General features: G+C 41.8%; 4 protein-coding genes across 9 annotated transcripts; 2 read left to right on the forward strand and 2 right to left on the reverse strand.

Moving 5' to 3' along the window:
• The first annotated feature begins 1,423 nt into the window (after positions 1 to 1,423).
• Positions 1,424 to 14,525, forward strand: LOC115763901. Of its 2 annotated transcripts, XM_030706699.1 has the most exons (3): positions 1,424 to 1,504; positions 12,975 to 14,213; positions 14,286 to 14,525. In XM_030706699.1, the coding sequence occupies exons 1-3, from the start codon at positions 1,498 to 1,500 to the stop codon at positions 14,351 to 14,353; spliced, it is 1,314 nt and encodes a 437-aa protein (XP_030562559.1). In that variant the 5' UTR covers positions 1,424 to 1,497; the 3' UTR covers positions 14,354 to 14,525. The 2 variants fall into 2 exon arrangements, with proteins under 2 accessions (XP_030562559.1, XP_030562550.1); XM_030706690.1 differs by lacking the exon at positions 1,424 to 1,504 and having other exon boundaries at positions 12,783 to 14,213.
• Positions 1,426 to 12,534, forward strand: LOC115763874 (glycogenin-1). 4 transcript variants are annotated; one of them, XM_030706661.1, is made up of 7 exons: positions 1,426 to 1,504; positions 6,014 to 6,324; positions 6,393 to 6,682; positions 6,770 to 6,950; positions 7,119 to 7,181; positions 10,436 to 10,649; positions 12,115 to 12,534. In XM_030706661.1, the coding sequence occupies exons 1-7, from the start codon at positions 1,498 to 1,500 to the stop codon at positions 12,516 to 12,518; spliced, it is 1,470 nt and encodes a 489-aa protein (XP_030562521.1). In that variant the 5' UTR covers positions 1,426 to 1,497; the 3' UTR covers positions 12,519 to 12,534. The 4 variants fall into 4 exon arrangements, with proteins under 4 accessions (XP_030562521.1, XP_030562514.1, XP_030562529.1 ...); XM_030706654.1 differs by lacking the exon at positions 1,426 to 1,504 and adding an exon at positions 4,426 to 4,444; XM_030706669.1 differs by lacking the exons at positions 1,426 to 1,504; positions 7,119 to 7,181 and adding an exon at positions 4,427 to 4,444.
• Positions 14,526 to 14,614: 89 nt separating the features above from the next.
• On the reverse strand, positions 14,615 to 17,898 carry LOC115763858 (UDP-glucuronosyltransferase 2B15-like). Of its 2 annotated transcripts, XM_030706644.1 has the most exons (4): positions 17,836 to 17,898; positions 17,058 to 17,316; positions 16,338 to 17,003; positions 14,615 to 16,281 (listed from the first exon to the last, which is right to left on the reverse strand). In XM_030706644.1, exons 1-4 carry the CDS (start codon positions 17,836 to 17,838, stop codon positions 15,617 to 15,619), a joined length of 1,593 nt encoding a protein of 530 aa, XP_030562504.1. In that variant the 5' UTR covers positions 17,839 to 17,898; the 3' UTR covers positions 14,615 to 15,616. The 2 variants fall into 2 exon arrangements, with proteins under 2 accessions (XP_030562504.1, XP_030562496.1); XM_030706636.1 differs by having other exon boundaries at positions 16,338 to 17,316.
• A 1,685-nt stretch (positions 17,899 to 19,583) lies between these two features.
• Positions 19,584 to 22,075, reverse strand: LOC115771969 (UDP-glucuronosyltransferase 2B15-like). The gene is made up of 4 exons (XM_030717887.1): positions 22,013 to 22,075; positions 21,148 to 21,406; positions 20,418 to 21,083; positions 19,584 to 20,361 (listed from the first exon to the last, which is right to left on the reverse strand). Exons 1-4 carry the CDS (start codon positions 22,013 to 22,015, stop codon positions 19,697 to 19,699), a joined length of 1,593 nt encoding a protein of 530 aa, XP_030573747.1. The 5' UTR covers positions 22,016 to 22,075; the 3' UTR covers positions 19,584 to 19,696.
• Between the last annotated feature and the right edge of the window lie 695 nt (positions 22,076 to 22,770).

The raw sequence follows: 22,770 nt of genomic DNA on the forward strand, positions 1-22,770 counted from the left end.
TTGCGGGCCGTCATTTAATAATTATTAAATGCACAAAATGATTGCATACTCTTGCGACGCACCTAAAATGTATACTTCCTAATGTTTGTTGCATACTTTTGTGCGTAGGAATTAAGAAGACAAAACTCTTAATTCGATAATTCCTTAAGGATTTTTGCCTTGTTATCAACGTATCCTAGCTTGAATGCCAATCAATTATTCTGCTTTTTGCGCTGGTATGTCCTGTCGAGTCCTTTAAAATAAGGACGCGTTTTGCTTTCAGTTTTAGATAAATAGCTATATCTTCCAGATTTTCAATAGCTATAGCTATAGCTATAATCGCTAGGATCAGCTTAATCGGCATATACAGGTGATGGGGTCTTCTCAGAATTTGGGACATGTTTAGTTTAAACCAATTAGTAAACGCACTTGTGCTCTTACTTTATCCTGCTTAAAGTTTGCCCAGGGACATTTGAAATTAAGATATATGGGTCATAAAGAGATCAAACATTTTTGCTACCTACTTGACAACGGTTTATTTTGAACTGATAAGTTTTTATTTGTGTATACCTAAGCTGTAATATTTTCTGCTATCTTATGTTGGGTTTGGGTAGTTATTGAGAGTAGCTCAGAAGTAAACAAGAAAAAACATGTCTGTGGGCAGGTCAGAAGATCAGTGCGAAAATACTTTATTATTATTTACAATTGCCTTGATAGCGGCAGTCGATAAGCTTATCAAATAATAAAACTGTAAATTGTTTACACCTTTTACAGGTGTACTTCCGAAGGCCTTTACTAATGCAACAAGTGGAAGTTTGAATGCGTTGGCAGCCTGTGGGCTTTGCGCTCTTAAAAAGCTGGCGCTCTTAATAAGTAAAGAGAGTTTGTAAAAAGAGCGAGCACGAATTGAAATTTACTGTTTGTCTTTGTATATATTCGCACCTTTAACGCGCGGTCTCTCGCTCTCACTCTCTCTTGAGCACCGGTGCGCAGTGCGCACAGATTGCCGGCGAATAAGTTTGAAGCAGAAGAAATGAAATTCAAGCGAGCATATGTATAATGCAAAATTCACTTTTGGCGCCTTCCTCGTCGACTTCTCAATGCCCTCGTCTCCCGTAACAGTTTTGTGGTTGCTGCTTGACGGCGGCGACAACTTACCGACTGCGACTGCGACAGTGCCCCCACACATATTGCCCACGGCATCGACGTTGGCGTTGCCGTCGCCTGCGTCGTCGTTGTCCACAGTTTTCGCTTGCTCGCAACATTCAGTTTATCGTCGTCGCTCGTGGTAGGCAGAACAGCCAAGCGCAGAACCCTCCGTCAGGCAACTTAGAATATCGACTCGCTCTCGTCACTCTGTGTGAAAGCTCAACGGGCACGCCCCACCCACCGCCACCACCAAGACCAATTTCATCCCCCGGAAAGCAATAAAACGCGAAGGACTCGCTCCGCGTGTTTTTGCAGTGTTTACAATAGTTAACTAACAAACAAAAAGAAAAAAAAAAAAACAAATACAAAATGAGCAGTAAGTTTTTCCAGCAACAACAGCAGTTGCCGCCAAAGAAGCGGCAAAAGAAGTGACCACAGATAAAAAAATATAAAAAAAAGAGATAAATGAAAGTCTGTGCGTGTGTGTGTGCGTGTGTATTATGCATGGCTACTGCCTATCATATCCAAGTTGAGAGTCGCTGGGCCTTCCCTTTGCGATTGCGACTGCGACTGCGAGTGCGACTGCAGCAGCTCTTCTCTGTTTCTTTTTATCGCAATTAATAAAAGCCGCAAATAAATTGCATTCTCATATTTCATAGCGCCGCATTTATGCAAAAATACCTATAGATTTTATATATTTCATATGTACCTGTTATACGGAGATTGTCAAATACATGTGTTTTGGGGCCAGCAAAATGCGGCGACGACCTTTACTGACCTTCAATAGCATTTGCCTAGCCGCTGCCGCTAGCCATGCCTGTGCGTGTATGCATGAGAATGTAATCGTGTGCGTGTGTGTGTGCATGCATGCAGAGCATTAAGATTTCTTTTGATTTCGAATAAATAGTGCATTAGAAGAAGACAAAACGTGTATAAAAACACAGGCACACATACGTCAGTTGTTTATTTATGAAAAGTATGCGCGAAATTGCCTTAGGCAAATGTTGACGCACTGATAACGTGCACACTGGTTACGTGAGCTTTGGCGCCGTCAGAGAGCCAAGCTTTAAGAGCCTAAGAGAGCGAGAGAGTGAGAGAGTGATTGAGAGCGTAAGCACAGCTATGCTGATATGCGCCGGAATTGCATTGCCTGAGAGCGTAAGCACAGGCTTGACAGCTGCACATGCGTTTTTGTTGTATCGCAATGCTAGGCAAAGGTTAGCATAGAGAGTGGGCAAATTATTGAAGAGAGCGCGTGGTGAAGGTCAGTGCCAGCCTTGTTGTCGCTTGTCAATTGTCGTCAGCCCATTGATTGCTGCAAGTCGTGACCTAATTATAACTGTTAAGACTAGAAACTAGCGCCAGGCAGCACTCGCATATTCATCTTATCAGCCTAATAGGAATTTCCGCATCTTAATGATTGAATGCCCCTATGCCCATTCCCATTCCCTAGCTCATTAAAGCTGCATTTTTCCAGGCAGTTTCACACGCGTCATGTTTGAAATGCATGAATCAAATGAATATAATCATATTCTAAATGTACGCAAAGAGCAGGCATTAGTTATAGATGTAGATCGGTTATTTATAGACAGCACTTATATATATATATACTCTTAAATATGTATATATACATTTATGGCTGGCGACAGGCGCTAAAAATGTTTAGTGGCATTTCACAATTTTCGAGAACAAACTTTTCCACAGCCCCCAACGCCCACAACGGCAAGCAGAAAATTAAAAAAATGCCAATACGTATATAATATGTATATGTATTTGTATCTGTAGCTGTTTCTGTATCTGTATCTGTATCTGTATCTGTATGTGATGCCCGCATAAATCATAAGGCTCTGCTTCTCCAGTTTGGCAGCTCCCTTGCTGCGTTCTCTGATTGAATTTCTAAAAATGTATCTGTATCTGTGTTCTGCGATCGTGTATCTGTGTGTGTGCGCTGCATGCAGCAAGCAGCAAGCAGCAGCGATTGCTTGTCGCGCTACAATTTCATTTCACATTTTCTGGCTATTTTTAGTGGCCTGCTCCTTGGTGCTATACACACAACGCATATCTGCCAAATACATACATATGTATCTATATGTATATAAGTATCTAGCAGATACACACGCTTCTTCAGATTTGCCGCATAACTTGTTTTGGGTGTTGGCATTGCATTCGCTGATTTTTGCCGGTCTCTGCGAGTCGTCCATTGCTTTCGCATCTCGCCATATGCCGGCTGCAACAAATGTGGCGTTCACTTTGGCATTGGCGGCGATGCATGAACGGGTTTCCGTTTCTCGAGTGCCACCGATTCCCCCAACCCGAATGCCCACTATTTGCCACACCATGCCCTGCCATTCATAAGCTTGTTGCATACAAAGCACAGCCTTAGGTCAATCGAAATTTTAACGCCTCATTGAGCATGTGCCGCTTTTGTGGCACGACCTTTGGCAGCTGCAAGTGAATCAGCTGATAAAGAGCAGCTGGAGCGGGGGTTGACGACAGCTCGAGGCCCTTTGCTTGCCAACTAAAAGAGCGTTGCAGCTGCCGAGCAAGCTTTTATTAAGCTAAGAGTCATATGGTTAAGGCTGAGCGAGCTTTTGGTTACACTGCGCACAATTTCGAGTGGGTTTTTCCATGCCAAATTTGCTTGCACAGGCCAACAGCTGTCAGTTTACTCAATAATTCCTTAATCGCCTACTTAAGTAGATATATATATATATATATATATATATATATATATATATATATATATACGTATTTTAAGATCAATGTCGGTTCGTTTATTTTGACATTTGTTCAATTTCGGCAACAGTTGTTTTTAAATTTGGTCGCAAAAGTGTTGTTTATTTGATTTAAATCAAAATTTACGGTGTCGTTTCATTTTTGGACGCATTCGTTTTGATTTTTAAAAAAATATATATATATTTTTTATTGTTGTGACATGATATTTTGTTGTTGTTTGTGCTCGTATCCGGTAAGTCACGAAGTTATTAAAAACCATTCTAGTTTCGTCAAGTAAATGATTTCATTTTTATTTTAGGCACAACAGCTCATTGCACACACATAAAATATAATGAAAATCTCAAAAAAAAAAACAAAGAACAAACAAGAAACAACAAAAAAAGCTAAAACAACACCCTGAAGTCGCATTATTTTGCACCCACACACACCCATTAAATCCGTCAGATACATTTTCGTATATGAGAGCGCCACCTGCCGGACGGTGGCATCGGCTGTCACCAATGCATTCAGCTGCTGCTGCTACCGTTTGCCGCTCGCCGTTCCTCCGTTTCCATCCGTAACCGAATGCCTAGCACAGAAGGTAGTTGTTGTTGTTGAAATTCATCTTCTCTTCTGTTTTTGTTGTATACTCTACATCTAAACGCTTCTCAACTACCAATCCGGTGCGCTTTCTAATGCTAAATAAACCCAAAAGATTATTTAGCTAAAAAAAAAAAAAACAATACAACAAATTAAACCCAACAAAATGAACTAATCATGAATTTAACCCAACTAAAGTTAGTTGCAGACACCTGTACAAAGATTCGTTGACGTAGCATTGAGTTAGCATTAAATTACTTGTCGACTATCAAATTATTGGTCAAAAATAAATTTTTTATTTTTCTATTATAACGATGATCTAATGTTGAATTTTATTTTAAGTATGTTTTTTTTCGTTCTACTTCTCTTTTTCAAAAATTACGTGCATGTTTATTTATAAATAATTTTAAATTAACTTTTAATAATATTCATTAAATATTTCAGTAGCAAGATGACAAGGTGAGTCATCAAGTTTTCTAAATATATATGTATAGTTAGGGTATTAGAGGATTCAAAAAGTAAAGGCATACAAACTGAAGAAATTAATGTTGGAAGAAAAGTATTCATGAGAGCTAAAAAATATATTTTGAAAATACAAGGGAAGGGTCTACAATTAAAGTCCGTTGTGCAAAGATGTATTCTCCTTTTCTCAGTTTTTGCCAGATGAAAATATCTCTTGCATTAATCATTATTTAAGATAATTATAGAGCTTAAGGAAGATATACGAACTTTAAGATCTTGAGTACAAAATGTCGCTATCATCCTTAAGCAAACTAAGCCTTTTAAGTTAATCCTAAGAATCGGATTTATAATAACATTAGAGAGGTAGTTAATATGCCTTATGTAAATTGTCCAGCTCGTAATTACTCAACGCTGATATTAACGCTTGCTTTACGAATAATATTGAGTGTTATTTGGATCGCGGATTTATATATACCATTGTATACGATAATTTATAAATATATATCAAATATATATATATTCGATCCAACTAAATGCCAACAACGCAAAATATAATTTACCGACTAAGCAGATGCGCCTTAAAAATATTTTGCCATGCTCTTCTTTTTGCTAATTTTCTTTGGTTTTTCCTCTTTTTTTGCGAATCCAACAAAATAGCCCAAATGGGGCGCAATATAACCCAAATAATCGAGAGTTTGCCAAAAGCGATGCATGCGAGTGCCGCGTGCCCCGCCCACAAGCTGTTGACGTAGATGAGCGCACACACACACACACACATACACACACAAAACATATAGAGCTATTAGATCGTGTATCTATATAAACTACACACATACATATATATACTCCTGCTGCCTGTTTATTTATAATCCATAATTTGGCCGCTGCCGCGCTGCGAAAATTTCTGTATGCCAAAACTAATACGAAAAAAAAACAAGCAAATGAAAATGGAAATTGGAAAAACTTGTGCCAATGCCAAGCTAATGTGTTCGTAACTGTGTTCGTGTATCTGTGTAGCTCACTCTCCCTACTAAGATCTCAAATGTATATAATGTATGTGTCTATGGACTGTAAACTGATCCAACTTCCTGTCGCATCTGCTTCACAGAGTTCGCCTGGGTTACCCTGACCACAAATGATACCTACTCGCTGGGCGCCTTGGTGCTGGCCCATTCGCTGAAGCGTGCCGGCACCGCCCATCAGCTGGCTGTGCTGGTGACGCCCACCGTTTCGGAGGCGATGCGGGACAGATTGAAGGACGTGTACAATGTTGTACAAGAGGTGAATGTGCTGGACTCACAGGATGCCGCCAACCTGGCGCTGCTCGCCCGCCCCGAGCTGGGCGTCACCTTCACAAAGCTCCACTGCTGGCGCCTGGTGCAGTTCGAGAAGTGCGTCTTCCTCGATGCGGACACGCTGGTAAATATGGCCACTGACAGAGCAAGCAGGTGAACCTGAATAACTTCCTACCTCTACTCCGGCGACAGGTGCTGAAAAACTGCGATGAGCTGTTCGAGCGCGAGGAACTGTCCGCTGCTCCGGATGTCAGCTGGCCGGATTGCTTCAACTCGGGCGTGTTTGTCTTCAAGCCCAGCGTGGAGACCTTCAATCAAATCACAGAGTTCGCCGTGAAGAACGGCAGCTTCGATGGCGGCGATCAGGGCCTGTTGAATCAGTTCTTTGCCGATTGGGCGACCGCAGATATCAAGAAGCATTTGCCCTTTGTCTATAACGTGACAGCCTATGCTTCCTACTGCTACTTGCCCGCGTTCAAACAGTAAGTGGGCCAGGCACTGCAAGTGCACAGAAAGTATCTGTGAGGTTCATTTTGTATCTATCTTTGTTTATTTCCACACACACACAGGTTCAGAGATAAGATAAAGATTTTGCATTTTGCTGGCAAACTGAAGCCCTGGTTGATACAGTTCAACTCTGAGACAAAAACCGCTGCCACGCCCCACGATTACTCCCATGCGCAAGACCTTATCCAACACTGGTGGACCATCTTCTGTGATAATGTGCATCACTTCCTTGACAACACTATGGTAAGTGCTTGTCATAGTACTATCTACACCCACACGATTGTTAGTTTTTCACTTTTGCTAAACAACTTTTGAGAGTTTGTCGTTACGTCCAAGACTAAAACCTAACCAACAAAAAACTCAATCTGTCGTTTTAACCCTAACTTGCTGCTCTGCGAATTCGCTACAAAGCCTATAAAGCCGGATAATACAGATATTGCTAGTGATAATACCGATAGAAGCGTTCAACCAGAGGTAAGCTGACTCAGTACCAGCGCACACTTAGAACGCTTTACTGTAGCTCACCAGGCGAGGGTCGCTCTAATTATTGTTTACACACAAGATATTCATAATATTTATGGCACTTTGTACATATGGTTACGATAATTATTCGATATACAATTAGATTATTTATTGATAAGCCAAAATGTAAATAACAAACAAACATCGATTTATTTTGCGTTTCAACGACCTCGTTATAGTTTTCATTCACACTTTTCTTTTCTTTTCTTTGGTTTATTATTATTTTGTGTTTATTTTAAATTATTTAGTTTATTTCAATTGACAGCCACGCCCCAATTGTCATCTATTCTCTTGCGCTAGACAGACATTTCTCTAAGTGGAGTCTTTCTTCTTCTATTCCCTCTAATGCCACGTATCTGTTCAATGTCTGTGTCTGTGTGTATGTGTGTGTGTGTGTGCTTATGTGTATTTTCCGCGTGCGCCTGTTTTTTGTGTTGATTCCTTATTTTCTGTGTGTTTTTCGATTCTGCATCGATTTGGCCTAGTGCCAACGGAATGTTTAGTTGGCGACGTCAATAAATTGAAATGATCCAAATGGCATGCAAATTGGTATTGCCAATTGACAAGAAGTAATTGGGTATATAATGAAATCGAGTGAAAAGTTTACCAGACGGAGCAAAATGATCACAGACAATGGTCAACGAGCCCATCAATTTTTGGCAACACAAGATATTCAAAGAAAAGATTATGATTGTAATTTTAAAAGATGAAAAAAAAACCTAAAGATTTAAGGGCCGTGGGAAAATAATATTTAAGTTTGAGTACCTCTGGCTTAATAAAAGCTTCCGATACATACAACAAAAATGTACATATTTATTAGTGCGAAATAATATTTAAAATATTTTTCAAGTATATAAGGAATTTATCTGGATGTATGGTGGGGTTAACCTATATTTGTTTTTCTTATTTAAATATAAGCAATATGGTGGTGTTTGATTGGTGATAGTTGATTTAAAATTTCATTCATTTTCTGTTTACTTTTACGCACCTGTAAAAGCTGTAATAAACAAGAATTTACATGTTTTATAGAACAAACAAATATTAATCTTAGAATTATCTCTTACTTCTGTTACCTTTTACGCTCTTGTATCAGATATTAACTCTAGATCAAATGGGCAGCACTGTATTTGAAGTGTGACCAAATTTTAGGAGAACAAGTTGTTTATTTGTTGACTCTATATACATTTTATAATTATTTATATTTATCAGATTCATGCTAGATGCATTTATTAGACTTTAGTAAGGACCTGTATACCCTGTATTATGTAAAAAGAGTTTTGTTTTCTTGTTTTCCCCTCCCTCTTTGTCTGTTCTTTAAGTTCCTTGACTTTAATTTTGCTTACTTTTTATAACTTTTAGTCTTATAATTTTATAGCTTTAAAGTTATTTTAATTTATTTTTGATTTTCAACTCCTATTATGCGCTTTACTATCGCAAATAAAACATGCAAAAACTATCGCTAAATTCACAAACCAGTGCCTTTGCCTAAACATAACGCATCCGTCGAGCCATGCTGAATATCATAACGATATGGACAGCTACTATCACCAGCATCAGCATCAGCATCAGCAACAACAACCACAACAGCAATATGTGCCGCATGTCCGTGAATTTCGTGATCCTTGGGCAGATTATTATGAGCAAGTGGAGCGAGAACTGAATGAGCCCAAACCAGAAGCCGAAACCGAGCTCTGGCATAATGAAAATACGAATGAAAATTCATGTGAAACGCAAGTGCATGGCGAGAGGAGACGGAGTTGGGGTCAGAGCGATGCATGCCGAAATGATACCCCCAGACCCACATCACCAACACCTCAAGCCCGATCACCACCACCACCACAACAACAACAACAACCACCAGCACCACCCACTGCCAACGAAGACTATAAATCTATTGATGTAAATAGCAATGAGCAAGCACCCACCCACGAACCACACACGAACCACTCCGTGCATTGTCCAACTGTACAGCACACGACACAAACCACCTTAAACCACACACAAATCGAAGAAGTTCCCGTTGCTGCTGAGGTAAAACAAAATTAAGAAAACATTATTATGAATCGGGCAAATCTCAAAGTGCACCACACCAAACCACAACAGCCACAACCACATGACCCACAACAAACCATTTCCCGCTCCTTCTGTTTGCTGATTTGATGTAATTCTCATTGCTTTGGTTGCACTGTCTCTCATGTCTCTCGTCTCGTGTCTCTCGTCTCATGTCTATCGTTTCTCTCGTCTCATGTCTCTCGTCTGCCATACACTCCTTGCCCCCAATATGTCGCAGTGCGTCTCGTGTCGCTCGTCCTGCGTCTCGTCTGGTGTCTAGTTAAGTTGGCATTTTGCAGCTGCTGCCGCCTGCTGCTTGCCACATTTGCATGTCCATTATCACACGTTGTTATCACTGTCCACTGTCCACTGTCCACTGTCCACTGTCCACTGTCCACTGTCCACTATCACTTCATTATCTGCTTACACATTATCGACAACAACAACATCATCATCATGATGTTTGTGGGTTGTTGTTGCTGCTGCTGCTGCTGCTCCATTTGCTGATTTATTGCTTGCTTTGGCCTATTGGAAAGGCATTGGCTACGTCGTGGCAGGGGGATTGAGCTGGTCAAGTGTGTGTGTGTGTGTGGCTCGTGTTGTGTGTTTGTGGGTGTGTGGACTTTCACCGTTAGCTGCTGTGGCAGTTGCAGCTGCATTTGCATATAAAAAGCATTCAAATGCCAACAGCATTTTTTATTGTTGTTTATTGCACACACAAACACACACACACACACACACTCACACATAGACAGCGCTGGTGCCGCACTCCATCTTCATATAGCATATAGAGTAATCTGCCACAAGGTCTGCTAGAGGATATGCGGTAATATGTTGCAGTCAGCAGCTTGCAGCAAGGGGCGCGCTGATTTATGACCCCCACCGAGCAGCATTTTGTTGTTACGTCATATTAATCATACGCCATGTTGTGCACGCGCAATAAACCTCAACACTAACACTTGAATGTACCTTAAGAAAATTACTTTAAATTGTATATATAAAACCAAATAAAAGCAAATACTAATCAATTTGTAAATCAAGCATGCTTCTATGTACTTTAGTTGTGTTACCCATAAACAGTTTGTTTTGTGTACGCACTTGGCAGCAATGTTTTCTGTGACACTGTATAACACTGGCAAATTGGATACTTTCAGGCTGGTCTCGCTGGCGCCTTGGCACAGCTGCGCATCGGCGTCGAACGCACACCTGAACAGGAGCAGTACGAGAATCTGATGCGTCGCCAGTGTTGGGAATCGGGACAGATTGACTATTCGGGCGCCGATGCGTTCGACAATATCTGGAAGAAGATTACGCAGACTCTGGAGGCCAAGCCCGAAAAGGAGGGGGACGCGGAGGCTGACCAAACTGGTAGTTCATAGATACAAAATAATATATGTAGAGAACAAAAACATAAACAAATCGTTTGTCGTTTTGTTCAGCCCACTGACAACTCTATATCCCAGCCCAACGCACGCACACAGACTTACACACAACTGTGCCAAGTTTTTGAGTCTGATCAAAAAAGAAAAAAAAAACAGAAGAAAACTTAAGCCAAGTGCTGTCAAGTCTCATTCAGATTGTCATATTTAATTGCTACACCCAGACACACACACTCACACACACACACACACCGACGCACGTATGTTGTAGCCTCGTAAGCAGCAGTAGCACACATATCATAAAACTGAAAAAAAGAAAAAAATATATATAGAGGTATATATATGAGAGCACAGAAATTTTAATTAAGTTTTCAAATTAAACTTTTTGCACTCGTTGCCGCCGCTGCTGCTCTCGACGTTACACTTGCAACGCATGTGTGTGTGTGTGTGTGTATGTGTGCATATACGACGCACTTGGCTTTCAATTTAATTCACACACACACACACACGCACAAACACATCCTTGGCAACACAACCACTTGGCTCAGCCACAAAACTTTTACACTTCATTGTATTTTAATTGAAATTTGTTGTACTTTTGCCCTCTTGAGTCTTAACCGTTTTGTGGCATCCACTTTTCAGCTCATCTGCATAAAACTCATCAATTTGATTTAATTTTTTCTGTTTTTAATGCGAAACGTGTGTATAAAATGTAAAATAATAATAAAACAAAAATCTCTTAAATATATATATTTCGAAACTAACTTGAAAATGTTGCGTGTGTGTGTTACCGGTGTGTGTGTGTAAGCTTCCCCTCAAAACGAGTTGAACGCCGACTATTTGTTTTAGTTGCTTTCTCACAGCAATAAAATCTTTCTTATACCTTTATGTTGTAATTTACATTGAAATATTGTCTATAAAATATTTATTCAAGAACACAAAACACAAAACAAAACCCTTCGTTTCGTCGCGAATCGTTTATAATGTGCATTTTTATTTTAGTTTAAGATTTCCTCGTGTTATATTTAACTTTACCCCTTTCTCTCGTATTGTATGTGAGTTTGAACAATATTTTTTACATTTATTGTTTTCAGTCGTTTATTTCTAAGTTCTCAAAGCGCCATCAGACACTACATTACATCAAACCCAACCCATATAAGCCTTTTTTGGCCCAATTTTTTAGAATATTATCATAAGCTGGGGCTATTTTATAAGATTGGCATTTATCATCGTTTTTATTCACAGCCTCAATCACTTTATTTTAGCTCTCTTAAATTTTAGCAATACATTTCGCAATATTATGCATCTGTCATCTTCCATCACTCTCAATCAACAATTTATCGAGTGTTTTGTGCTTCAAACAGCTTCAGTCATCACCTTCAGTCATTATTTATGCAATTGACCTGCCAGTTTTTTTTGCCAGTTAAACCAACTACCCTAACCGCATTTTCCAGATAACGATAACGATAACGATAACACGATAGGCTATAACAAAATGCTAACTAAAACCGCTAGCAGACTGCTGCAGCAAACGCACAACGCAACGCCAGCCTGGCCCAGGCCCAGCTCTGACCCCAGCCCCAGCCCCAGCTCAAGCTCAAGTTTAGCAACTAACCAGGGGTCAAGTGTGGCAGAGGCCACGGCCAGCCCCGCAGCCGCCACAACTAACCAACTTCCAACTAACGCACAGAAAACTGTCTCCGGCAACACAGCTGTGGAGCAGCAACCGACAACGACAACTGGGAAGCCGCAACGTGTCCAGCCTGCGGTTCAGGCGACGCAACCGCAGCACATCCTTCAACAGAATCCGGCTCCTACTAAGCCGAGCCGCCAGAAGGCGTCGCGTAAGTTCAAATAACAATTACTGCAGCTGCTGTTGCACTACAGCTGCCTGCCGCAACTGGCGACCAGGACAGCGAAGACGCCGGCGCTGCTCCGACTGACCCTGCAACTGGATAGCGACAACGAATCCGAATTCGCGCCGGAGCCGGTGCACGTCTAAGCCCAAGTACAAGTACAGTAAAACCTACAAAATGCTGTAAAAAGTTTGCTTTAAAGAATTTATTAAACAATTTACCAAATGCGCCTTAGATGAAACTAATTTGCAATATCTTAGCATAGGAATATTAAAGTGAAACCCATTATATGGTTGTAATGGCACATCCATACACGCACACACACACACTCAGACAGAGAATAAGTGGTTCGCAAGCTGTGCTGCACAGTCAATTTACTTACATATTGTACCATCTAATCTACACACACACACACACAATAACACTACTTGATACAACTTCTTTACCAAACTCCGAAGAGCTCCTGACCTCCGCGGACATTCAGGATGGCAAGGTTGAGTACGACAGGGCCACCGGTGCTAGCACCAAGTACAAGCTGATTGAGGGTGGCTACGAGATGATCATCACCACGCCCCAGCCGAATGGTACGGTCAAGACCCAGGTGAAAACCTTCTGGGATCCGAAGCCTGTTAGCGAGGCGGATCTGGCCAAGGAGCAGGCAAACAAGAAGCTCGTCAAGCAGCGTCTGGGCAAGGAGATACGCATCGATGAGAGAACCACCATGCTGACCCGCGCCATTGAGGGCGGTTACGAGGAGGTCTACACCACCATCAATGACGATGGCACGCGCAGCTCGCGCACCAAGACCTTCTTTGATTCCGTGCCCACGGAAATCAATGAGAGCACCAACACCCAGGTGAACAAGACCAAGAAGAATGTTACGCGCAAGTCGTCGGTGGACTCTACCGACTCCACGGAGTCATCCTCTCGTCGCATCGTTCAAAAGACGCAGAAGAACGTGATCCAAAATGTCAACGATAAGCAGTCGAACTATCGCGAGGATACCACCATCGAGGAGACGCGTCGGGTTAGCCAGAACATTGAGATCACCGAGAACAATCGCACCGTGCGCAAGAATTCGCTCCAGGAGCAGAGCATCAAGGCCATTTCTCAGAGCTCCAACGATAGCGGCAAGAAGAAGAAGAAGCCCAAGTCATCGGCACCACCACCACCAGCGGACTTTGTGCAAAACGATACCACTACCGTGTCCTCGAAGCGTGTGCCCGGCGGCGTGGAGTACACCTACTCAACGGAACTGGAGTCGGGCAAGACGATTACCACCTCGAAGACCGTCTACGAGGAGGAAGAAGTCGAGCTGACCGAGGAGGAGATCAAGCAGTACAAGAAGACTTTGAAGGATGCTGAGAAGCACAAGAACGTGACCAGCACCAAGAAGCTCCGGTCCGAGTCGGGCACCAAGAAGATCGTGCCCTCCGAGAATCCAGGCGATGTGACCACCGTTGAGACCATCAAGATCGAGGGCGGCACTGAGTACCACTACACCACCGTGACCGCTGAGGGTATTGTGAAGAAGGCAGTGAAGACTGTGTACGATCCGGTGCCCAGCTCCAAATCGAACCCCGAGGATACCGACGAGGAGGAGATCATTGAGGAGTACGAGGAGGAGATTATCGAGCCCGGCGAGAAGACGGTCAAGACTATTGAGACTGTGAAGCAGTTGCCTCACAAGTTCCAAGGTAATCCATTAAAAATTTTACGCATTCAAAGCCCCAACTTAAACTCAACTCTATTTTCTTTCTTAAACGCAGAGGAAGTGACCATCACCCATGAGAAGAAGGAGAAGAAGGTAAAGAAGTCCATGGTCATAAGCCATTAAAGCGCGCACGGCACAACCACAAAACAAACACGCACACATCGAAAAACACACACCCACACTTATTCACACGCTAGCTTTTGTATTCGTTGAAATTTGAAAAGTATATTTTGATCTGTAAGATTGGAAATTATGAGTACCCCTAATATGTATTTCAGCGCCCAGTTCAGATAGCTGTCGCTGGTCTCTGTACTCTTCTCGTAAGCTTTCTTATAAATTATTTGGGCAGCAATTTGTTGCCCTGAAGCGAGTTGAGAAAAGTCATTTGTCTATGTTTACTGAACACTCAAAATTGTATTAAAAACTCTAAGAAAACAACTATAAATTTATTCAAACAACTTAACATTATATTTGTGGCACACTTTTGATTATCAATAAAACGTTTTGAGTTACAAAAAAATCTAGAATTTCCTAGCTTCGTTTCGACTTTGTTTTAGGCTTATTCGCAGAGTTGAAATTGCGACAGACTAGGAGCAGACCCAAAACGGGCAACACAACTATTGCCAAGGCAATGTCAAGGATGTCCAGCAGTTAAAGTTGATACCAGGCCAGGTCCAGACCCGCAGATATCATATGCGGTGCTCCACGGTGTTCAATGAGATAGTCGATCCAGAACATGGACGTATCCAGCGCACTCAGCGGACGATCGCGAAAGATGCGTTAGGCACTTTTCATGTTTGCCCAGCACTTAGGATTCTCCAGCAGCTCTTTGAGGGAATAGCGTAGTGCCTCCTCCGTAAACGTACAGTAGTCCACGCCCGGGTGTAGCCAGATATTGTACCCTTCTTAATATTCAATTACTGGTCGGCATAGGCGGGCATGCCGAGCATGGGAACGGAGTCCCGAAGAGACCACAGTGGGAAATGAAAACCTTGACATTTGAATGACCAAGGAGGAGGGGCATCCACTTAAACAAATTAAAGAATATCCTGAGCATTTCGGGCGAAATGTCTGCGCTGGATACTTTTTGGATACCTCCCTTATTCATCACAGGGTATTTTGTGAGAAGTCTTCATTTTCTCGTATCAATTCTTCTATTATAAACTATTTATCATGCAAATAGTGTTTGTCTCTAGTTTAGTTTGTGTCTAGTTTTAGAGTCTAAGAAGAGGAAATAAGAGAAGGAGAAAAGGGGAGTGTGAGGCAGAATGTTAACCGACTGAAAACACCAACGTTTCGAATTTAAAAACATTTAAAAAATGTATTCAAACTTATTAACACAATATTGCTTATCATTATGAGTTATCGACATAAATTAGGACTTTGTTAGTTTTGCTTTGCCTTTGATTTGGGCTTCTTCGCAGAGTTATAATTGCGACAAATGAGGAGCAAACCCAAAATGGGCAACAGTATAATTGCCAAGGCAATGCCAATGATGTCCAACAGGTAAAACTGATACCAAGCCAGGTCCAGACCCGCAGATACCATATGCGGTGCTCCACGGTGTTTAATTACATAATCGATCCAGAACATGGCCGTATCCATCGCACTCAGCGGTCGATCGCGGAAGATGCGCGAGGCACGCCTCATGTTATCCCTGTACTTAGGATTCTCCAGCAGCTCTGTAAGAGAAGACTGCAGCTCCTCCTTTGTAACTGTGAGATAGTTGACTTCAAGGGCATAACCAGCAGCTATGCCCTTCTTAACATTCAAGTGCTGGTCGGGGAAGGCGGGCATGCCCAATACGGGAACGCCGTAATGCACCGCCTCCTGAAAGCCGAAAAGTCCACCGTGGAAGATGAAAACCTTGACATTAGGATGAGCAAGTATATCGGTATGGGGCATCGACTTTTGGACCATCACATTAGCTGGCAGATTGGGTAACTTGTCATATTCGAATTGCCACAGGACGCGTTGCTTCAGGCTTCCAAACACACCGAGAAACATGATTAGCTTTTCAGGCGGAAATGCTGCGCTGGGCACTTGGCAACCTTACAGGAAATATATCAACCACGATCAAGGTTCGAAAACCGTAGATACAACTTACCTAGGCTAACATAAATTGCTCCATGGTTAGCCTGACCCAAAAACTTTTGCATGTTTGTGGGCAAGGGTTTCGCTGACCTAATGTGAAGGCCACCCACTGAAACCATATTGAATGAAACGGGCCTAGGCGGCTCCAAAGGCAAATAGGTGTTCAGAAGGATGGCTGAGATGTTACGCTCCAGTTGCTTAATGGTTGGCAGCTCCTTGAAATGATTGGAGAAGTGTTTCTGTAAAATATCATTAAGTGCCGGATCGTACCAGAAGGTGCGCAACGCGTCCTCTACAAGCGAACTGTAAACGTTGTCAACTCGTTCGAAAAAGGACATGCGATCTCTGTAGGGCTTCCAGCCGTGAGCTACGTATGACCAGGGATTTATAATGCCCGTCAAGGAAGAGAAATAGTTGGAGAAGCCAAAGGATGTTATGGTAATAATAGGTATTTGATACAGATAGCCCAGGAAGAGGGCGCCCTCATTAAAGAACTGCTCCGTGAGAAGCAAATCATATTTGCCCAACTTGTCTTTGGCATTGATCAAATTCAGCACTTCCTTCTGCTCGAACGCAAAGTCCGTGCTACCCAAGCCGATGACATGGGCCATCCTGAGGAATGTAACCGTGTCCAAGTCTCTCATGTCAACCGCTGCCTTGGCTTTGTTCATATTCATAACTGCAAGTGACAGACAAAAGCTGTTTAAGCTCTTGTTTACTTCAATAGACTTGCCTGCGCTCCAAATGTTGTATTGTGGAATTAGGACCTCCGTATAATTGGAACCCAAGTTCTCCTTGGCCAATGAGAAAGGCGTGACGAAGGTCACCTCGTGTCCACGCTGCACCAGTTCTTTGATAATGGAGTTTATCATCATGAAGTGACTCTCGCCGAGAAAGAAGATGGGAGCCAGTATCCGGTATCCAGCGCCAATCTCCAAAAGCTGCAGCGCCACAAGGGCCAGCAGAAGGAGTTTCAAGGCAATCTTTGGTAGCTGAAGGTCATGTAGATAGGTTATTAATGGGCGTACAAGAGTTCGAGTTAAATTGATGATCTATGTCACTGGAAATTGTAATCTGTATTGCGGTCTTGTCTCTAATAATAATTATTTGAATAAAGCCGATTGCGATCTATTGCCTTCTTGTCCATGAGAATTATCTTTAAGTATAAATAATTCCGTCCAATAGCTTTTGAACGTGAGGTGTGTGTTAAGTGGCATTATTAGGATACAGATGCAGTGGCAAAACGTTTTTGCATTATAGAGAAGCGATTTACAATTTTGAGAGCGCTTGTAAATAAAGAGAGAAGCAAGGTATAAAGGTCTGAGTAATAGGTCTGAGAAATACGGAGCAACGTTTGCATTTGCAGCTAAATTACAATTAAAAACTTGTTGAGCCCCTTATAATATTAATATTATTATAAGTAGTTACGACTATTTAACTTGTGCACTTTTTTGATCCTCAAATTTCAAATCATTTTATTAAATTTGTCGATGCTTTGTCGATATACACACCATTTTTAGTTCACAGTTTGCACTACGCCTATTTTCCTATCTTCGGCCGACCGCTGCACTCCGCGATTCACAGACGACTGAGTCGCTGGCCCGGCATCGGGTCTCGCATTAAAAAATATATACATATGTAGACTTGTGGCAAGCTATCGGTGACGCGTCTTTTGAAATGTAGTAAGACTTAATATGCATTTCATATACCCTTCAGTTATTGATTGGGTTGTCTGGGCATATGCCATGAGAGAAGTATAGAATATTCCATGTTATCCAATATTTGATATAACAATAGTTGATAAATAGTTGGTCACTATAATAAAATATAGCATTGCTAGCTGCATTTGGCTCCTGACTAAGTGGACTCCATTATGCTGGACTACAGTCGGCCTTACGGTATAGACTAGGACTAGCTCGGTGCAGCTTAAACGAATATTAATTACCGCCGGGAATAAATTGAAGATAACTCTTGAGCTGACACAGTAGGTTGCCTGGAAGGAATTAGCTATAATTGGCGTCCAACATTAAAAATGGCAAATCTTAACCATTATTATTTTGCGAATCCCATCAAAAAGAAATAACAAACGCAAAATATTTACGCTGCCCGCAACGAAATTTGAAACATTGCAATTTTGTTAGCGCTGAAATAATTTTCTTTTGCCTGTGTGTCGGCAACTAGCAAAACAGTTTTTTTCTTGCGTTTGTTTACTTTAATATTTTTACAGTCCGTTCGTGACAGATTCACAGTGTTGACTGTAGATCCGATAGCTTAACGAACCATATTGACGACTTACTTTGTAGCGCATAGAAATTGGAGCTCATTAACCGAATACGAAGGGTGTTTGTCGGGGAACCTGTCGAGGATCAGGCGCTGCTGATTATATGAACTAAGATAGGTATGAGGCTCAAGTCGGGAGTTGCCGAGTAGAGGATACCCTTCTCTACCAACCCAAAAGGTAGCTTGTGCTACGTGCTCGTTTGCTTTATCAGCAATAAAAAATTGTTAGAAAAAGTTCTCTCTATTGGGTGCAATCGACCGAACAACTTGCCACCGCCTCCACTCGATTGCCATAACAGCAATTCATTTTCAACGAAAAATAGCTAATTAAAATAGCAGCATTTACACACAGCACTGAATAAAATATCGCAATTGCAATGCTGTTTATAGAATCCAATAAAGACGTGCCTGAATGCACGTGTGCACATGTATAGAGATTTTCTTGCAATTTGCGCTAGCTGCGTATTCGGTATACGCACACGTTTCCATTAATAACTTCTGTGCTCCTAACCGATCTTGGTGCAATTTCAACAGTAGATCTTCTTGTTCTTGCTTCCATACATTTATTCATTTGATTTATAGCTATCGGATGGGGGCGGGGGGTGGAGATAGCTAGTGCGGACTCCGAACCATGGCAAGGGCGGGGTATACCCAATAGTCTTACATATAGTGTTTGGCATACATATCTGTGTTTGCAAAATGAGATGCAGTTCATTGATTAGGCATTCGCGGGAAAAAAAAATAATATAATGTAGGGTACTTTAGTTGCCTGATGATGCAGGTGTCAAGAAATGCTTCGCTTTCTTCCCGATTCTTAATAGGAAATGTTTTCGCTAGAAATTGCTTTTTTATATTAAAAAAAGGTGGCTTTGTTAGAGAGAAAATGAGAGCAGGCGTAAAGGAGTGGAGGAGGGAATTGAGAGATGGTGAGAGAAGGGGAGAGAGAGAGGGAGGGAGGAAGGTAATTAATTAAAAACTCCAATATAGTAAATATCTATTAAAAACATTTTAAAAATGTACGCAAACTAATTAACATAATTATAGCACAATATTGCTTTTCAGTTGAAGTTAGCAACATAAAAGAAGACTTTGTTAGTTTTGCTTAGCCTTTGTTTTAGGCTTCTTCGCAGACTTGAAATTGCGACAAACGAGGATCAGACCCAAAATGGGCAACAGTATGATTGCCAAGGCAATGCCAATGATGTCCAACAGGTAAAACTGATACCAAGCCAGGTCCAGACCCGCAGATACCATATGCGGCGCTCCACGGTGATCAATAACATAATCGATCCAGAAAATGGCCGTATCCATCGCACTCAGCGGTCGATCGCGGAAGATTCGCGATGCACGCTTCATGTTATCCCTGTACTTGGGATTCTCCAGCAGCTCTGTAAGGGAAGACTGCAGCTCCTCCTTTGTTACTGTGAGATAGTTGACTTCAAGGGCATAACCAGCAGCTGTGCCCTTCTTAATATTCAGGTGCTGGTCGGCATAGACGGGCATGCCGAGCACGGGAACGCCGTAATGTACCGCCTCTTGAGTCCCGAAAAGTCCACAATGGGAAATGAAAACCTTGACATTGGGATGGGCGAGTATATCATTCTGGGGCATCCACTTCTGGACCATCACATTAGCTGGGAGATTGGGTAACTTGTCGTCCTCAAACTTCCACAGGACGCGTTGCTTCATGCTTCCAAACACACGGAGAAACATCTTGATCTTCTCAGGCGGAAAGTCTGCACTGCGCACTTGAGAACCTGCCAGAAAATGTGTTAACCAAGGTCAAGGTCAGATAATAGCAGATACAACTTACCCAGACTAAAGTAGATGGCTCCATGTTTAGCATCATCCAAAAACTTTTGCATGTTTGTGGGCAATGGGTTCGGTGGCTTAATATGAAGTCCACCCACTGGAATCATATTGAATGAAAGGGGCTTAGGCGGCTCCAGAGGCAAATATGAGTTCAGAAGGATGGCTGAGATGTTACGCTCCAGTTGCTTAATGGTTGGCAGCTCCTTGAACTGCTTGGAGAAGTGTTTGTGCAAAATCTGATTTTGTGCCGGATAGTACCAAAAGGTGCGCATCGCTTCTTCTACAAGCGAGCCGTAAACGCTGTCAATTCGTTCCCAAAGGGTCATGCGATCTGTGTAGGGCTTCCAGCCGTGGGCCACATACGACCAGGGATTTATAATGCCCGTCAAGGAAGTCAAATAGTTCGCGAAGCCAAAGGTTGAAATGGTAATGATAGGTATTTGATACAGATGACCCAAAATGAGGGCTCCCTCGTTAAAGAACTGCTCCGTGAGAAGCAAATCGTATTTGCCCAACTTGTCCTTGGCATTGATCAAATTCAGCACTTCCTTCTGCTCGAACGCAAAGTCCGTGCTACCCAAGCCCATGACATAGGCTAGCTTGATGAATGTCACCGTGCCCAAATCTCTCATGTCCAGCGCCGTCTTGGCTTTGCTCATTCCCATAACTGCAAGCGGTAGTTAAGATTAGTTAAAAGCTGTTTAAATTCTTGTTTACTTCAATTGACTTGCCTGATCCCCATATGTCGTATTGTGGAATTAGAACTTCCGTATAATTGGAACCCAAGTTCTCCTTGGCCAATGAGAAAGGCGTGATGAAGGTCACCTCGTGTCCGCGCTGCACCAACTCTCTGATAATGGCGTTTGTCATCATGAAATGACTCTTGCCCGGAAAGAAGAAGGGGGCCAATATGCGGGATCCAGCGCCAACCTCCAAATGCTGCACTGCCACAAGGCCCAGCAGCAGCAGTTTCAAGGTGATCTTCGGTTGCTGTTGGTCATGTTGATAGGTTAATAATGGGCGTAAAAGAGTTGTGGTGAAAGATCTATTCCACTGAAAATTCTAATCGCAATCATCATCTTATCTTTATGATAATTATTTGAATAGCTGCCGTTTGCGAAAGGTTTGTACATTTTTAAATTGCTGCCTTATCTGTCTTACGATTACGAACTGCTTGAAGCTTTTGCCCTTTCACCAGCGTGTCTATGACAATTATCTATAACTATAAATAATTTCGTCTAATAGCTTTTCAACGTGACGCCTTAAGTGGCATTATTAGGGATGTAGATCTAGATACACGTTGATATGATGTTCATTAGATATAAGCGACTTAAACGTTTGCAAACGTTTGTGAATAAAGAGAGAAAGAAGGAAGCAAAAATAAACGAGGGAACGTTTGTTATTGTAGTTATGCTAAAATATGATCAAAAACTCGTTGACCTCGTTGAACTTATGCTTGGGCTGGTAATATTCTTCTTATGAACACATGAAATCACAATTATTTAACTTTGAGCACTTTTTTGGTTCTCTGCCAAAGTTCTTCTCCTAATTCAAATAATTTAATTTAATTTAACGATGCCTAATTGTTGTACACACCATTTTCAGTTCACAGTATGCACTACGCCTATTTCCCTATTTTCGGCCGACCGTCCCACGCCGCGATTTACAGACGACTGAGTAGCTAACCCGGCATCGGGTCTCATATAAAACATATGTTGTAGAGTTGAGACAACTTATCGGCGACGCGCCTATTGCGAAATAAGTTATGTTATGTTGTTGTTTTTCACACACCCTGCAGCCTTTGAATTTGTTGGCGGGGTATGCCATGAACGATCTTTCCGCTAGTACTTACATAGCTCTTAGTTAATACAGAGCACTGTCTAGCAATAGTATATGCGCGCTTTAATTTAATAATCAAATCTTTTAACTATTTGCTTAGATGGAAAAATGCAAATACTGTTCTCACGGAGTATTACCTAGCCTCCCACTTCAGGGGAATATGTATGCCATTGTAGAGGGTATTATAATTTAATCACAATATATGTAAAACGTTTTGACCCTATAAAGCAATATATGCTTGATCAGGCAAGGAAATATTGTGGAAAGTATTATAATTCATTCACGAAATATGTAAAGCATATAGAAAGATGCCTTATTTTATTTCTTATCAGCATCAACAGCCGAAGCGATTCGATTCGATATTCATGTTCGTTTGTCTCTTTCTGCCATATCTTATAGCTCAAAAGGAACGATCGGTTGAAAAACGAGTTTGCATAGTAAGAAATTTGTCTGTTCTACAAGATTTCTATTTAGTAACATAACTGCAAAGACCTTTACTTCTTCTCTATATGAAT

This window comes from Drosophila novamexicana, unplaced genomic scaffold (genome assembly GCF_003285875.2).
Source record: "Drosophila novamexicana strain 15010-1031.04,08,12 unplaced genomic scaffold, DnovRS2.1 tig00000008-arrow-pilon, whole genome shotgun sequence".
NCBI classification, from domain to species: domain Eukaryota; kingdom Metazoa; phylum Arthropoda; class Insecta; order Diptera; family Drosophilidae; genus Drosophila; species Drosophila novamexicana.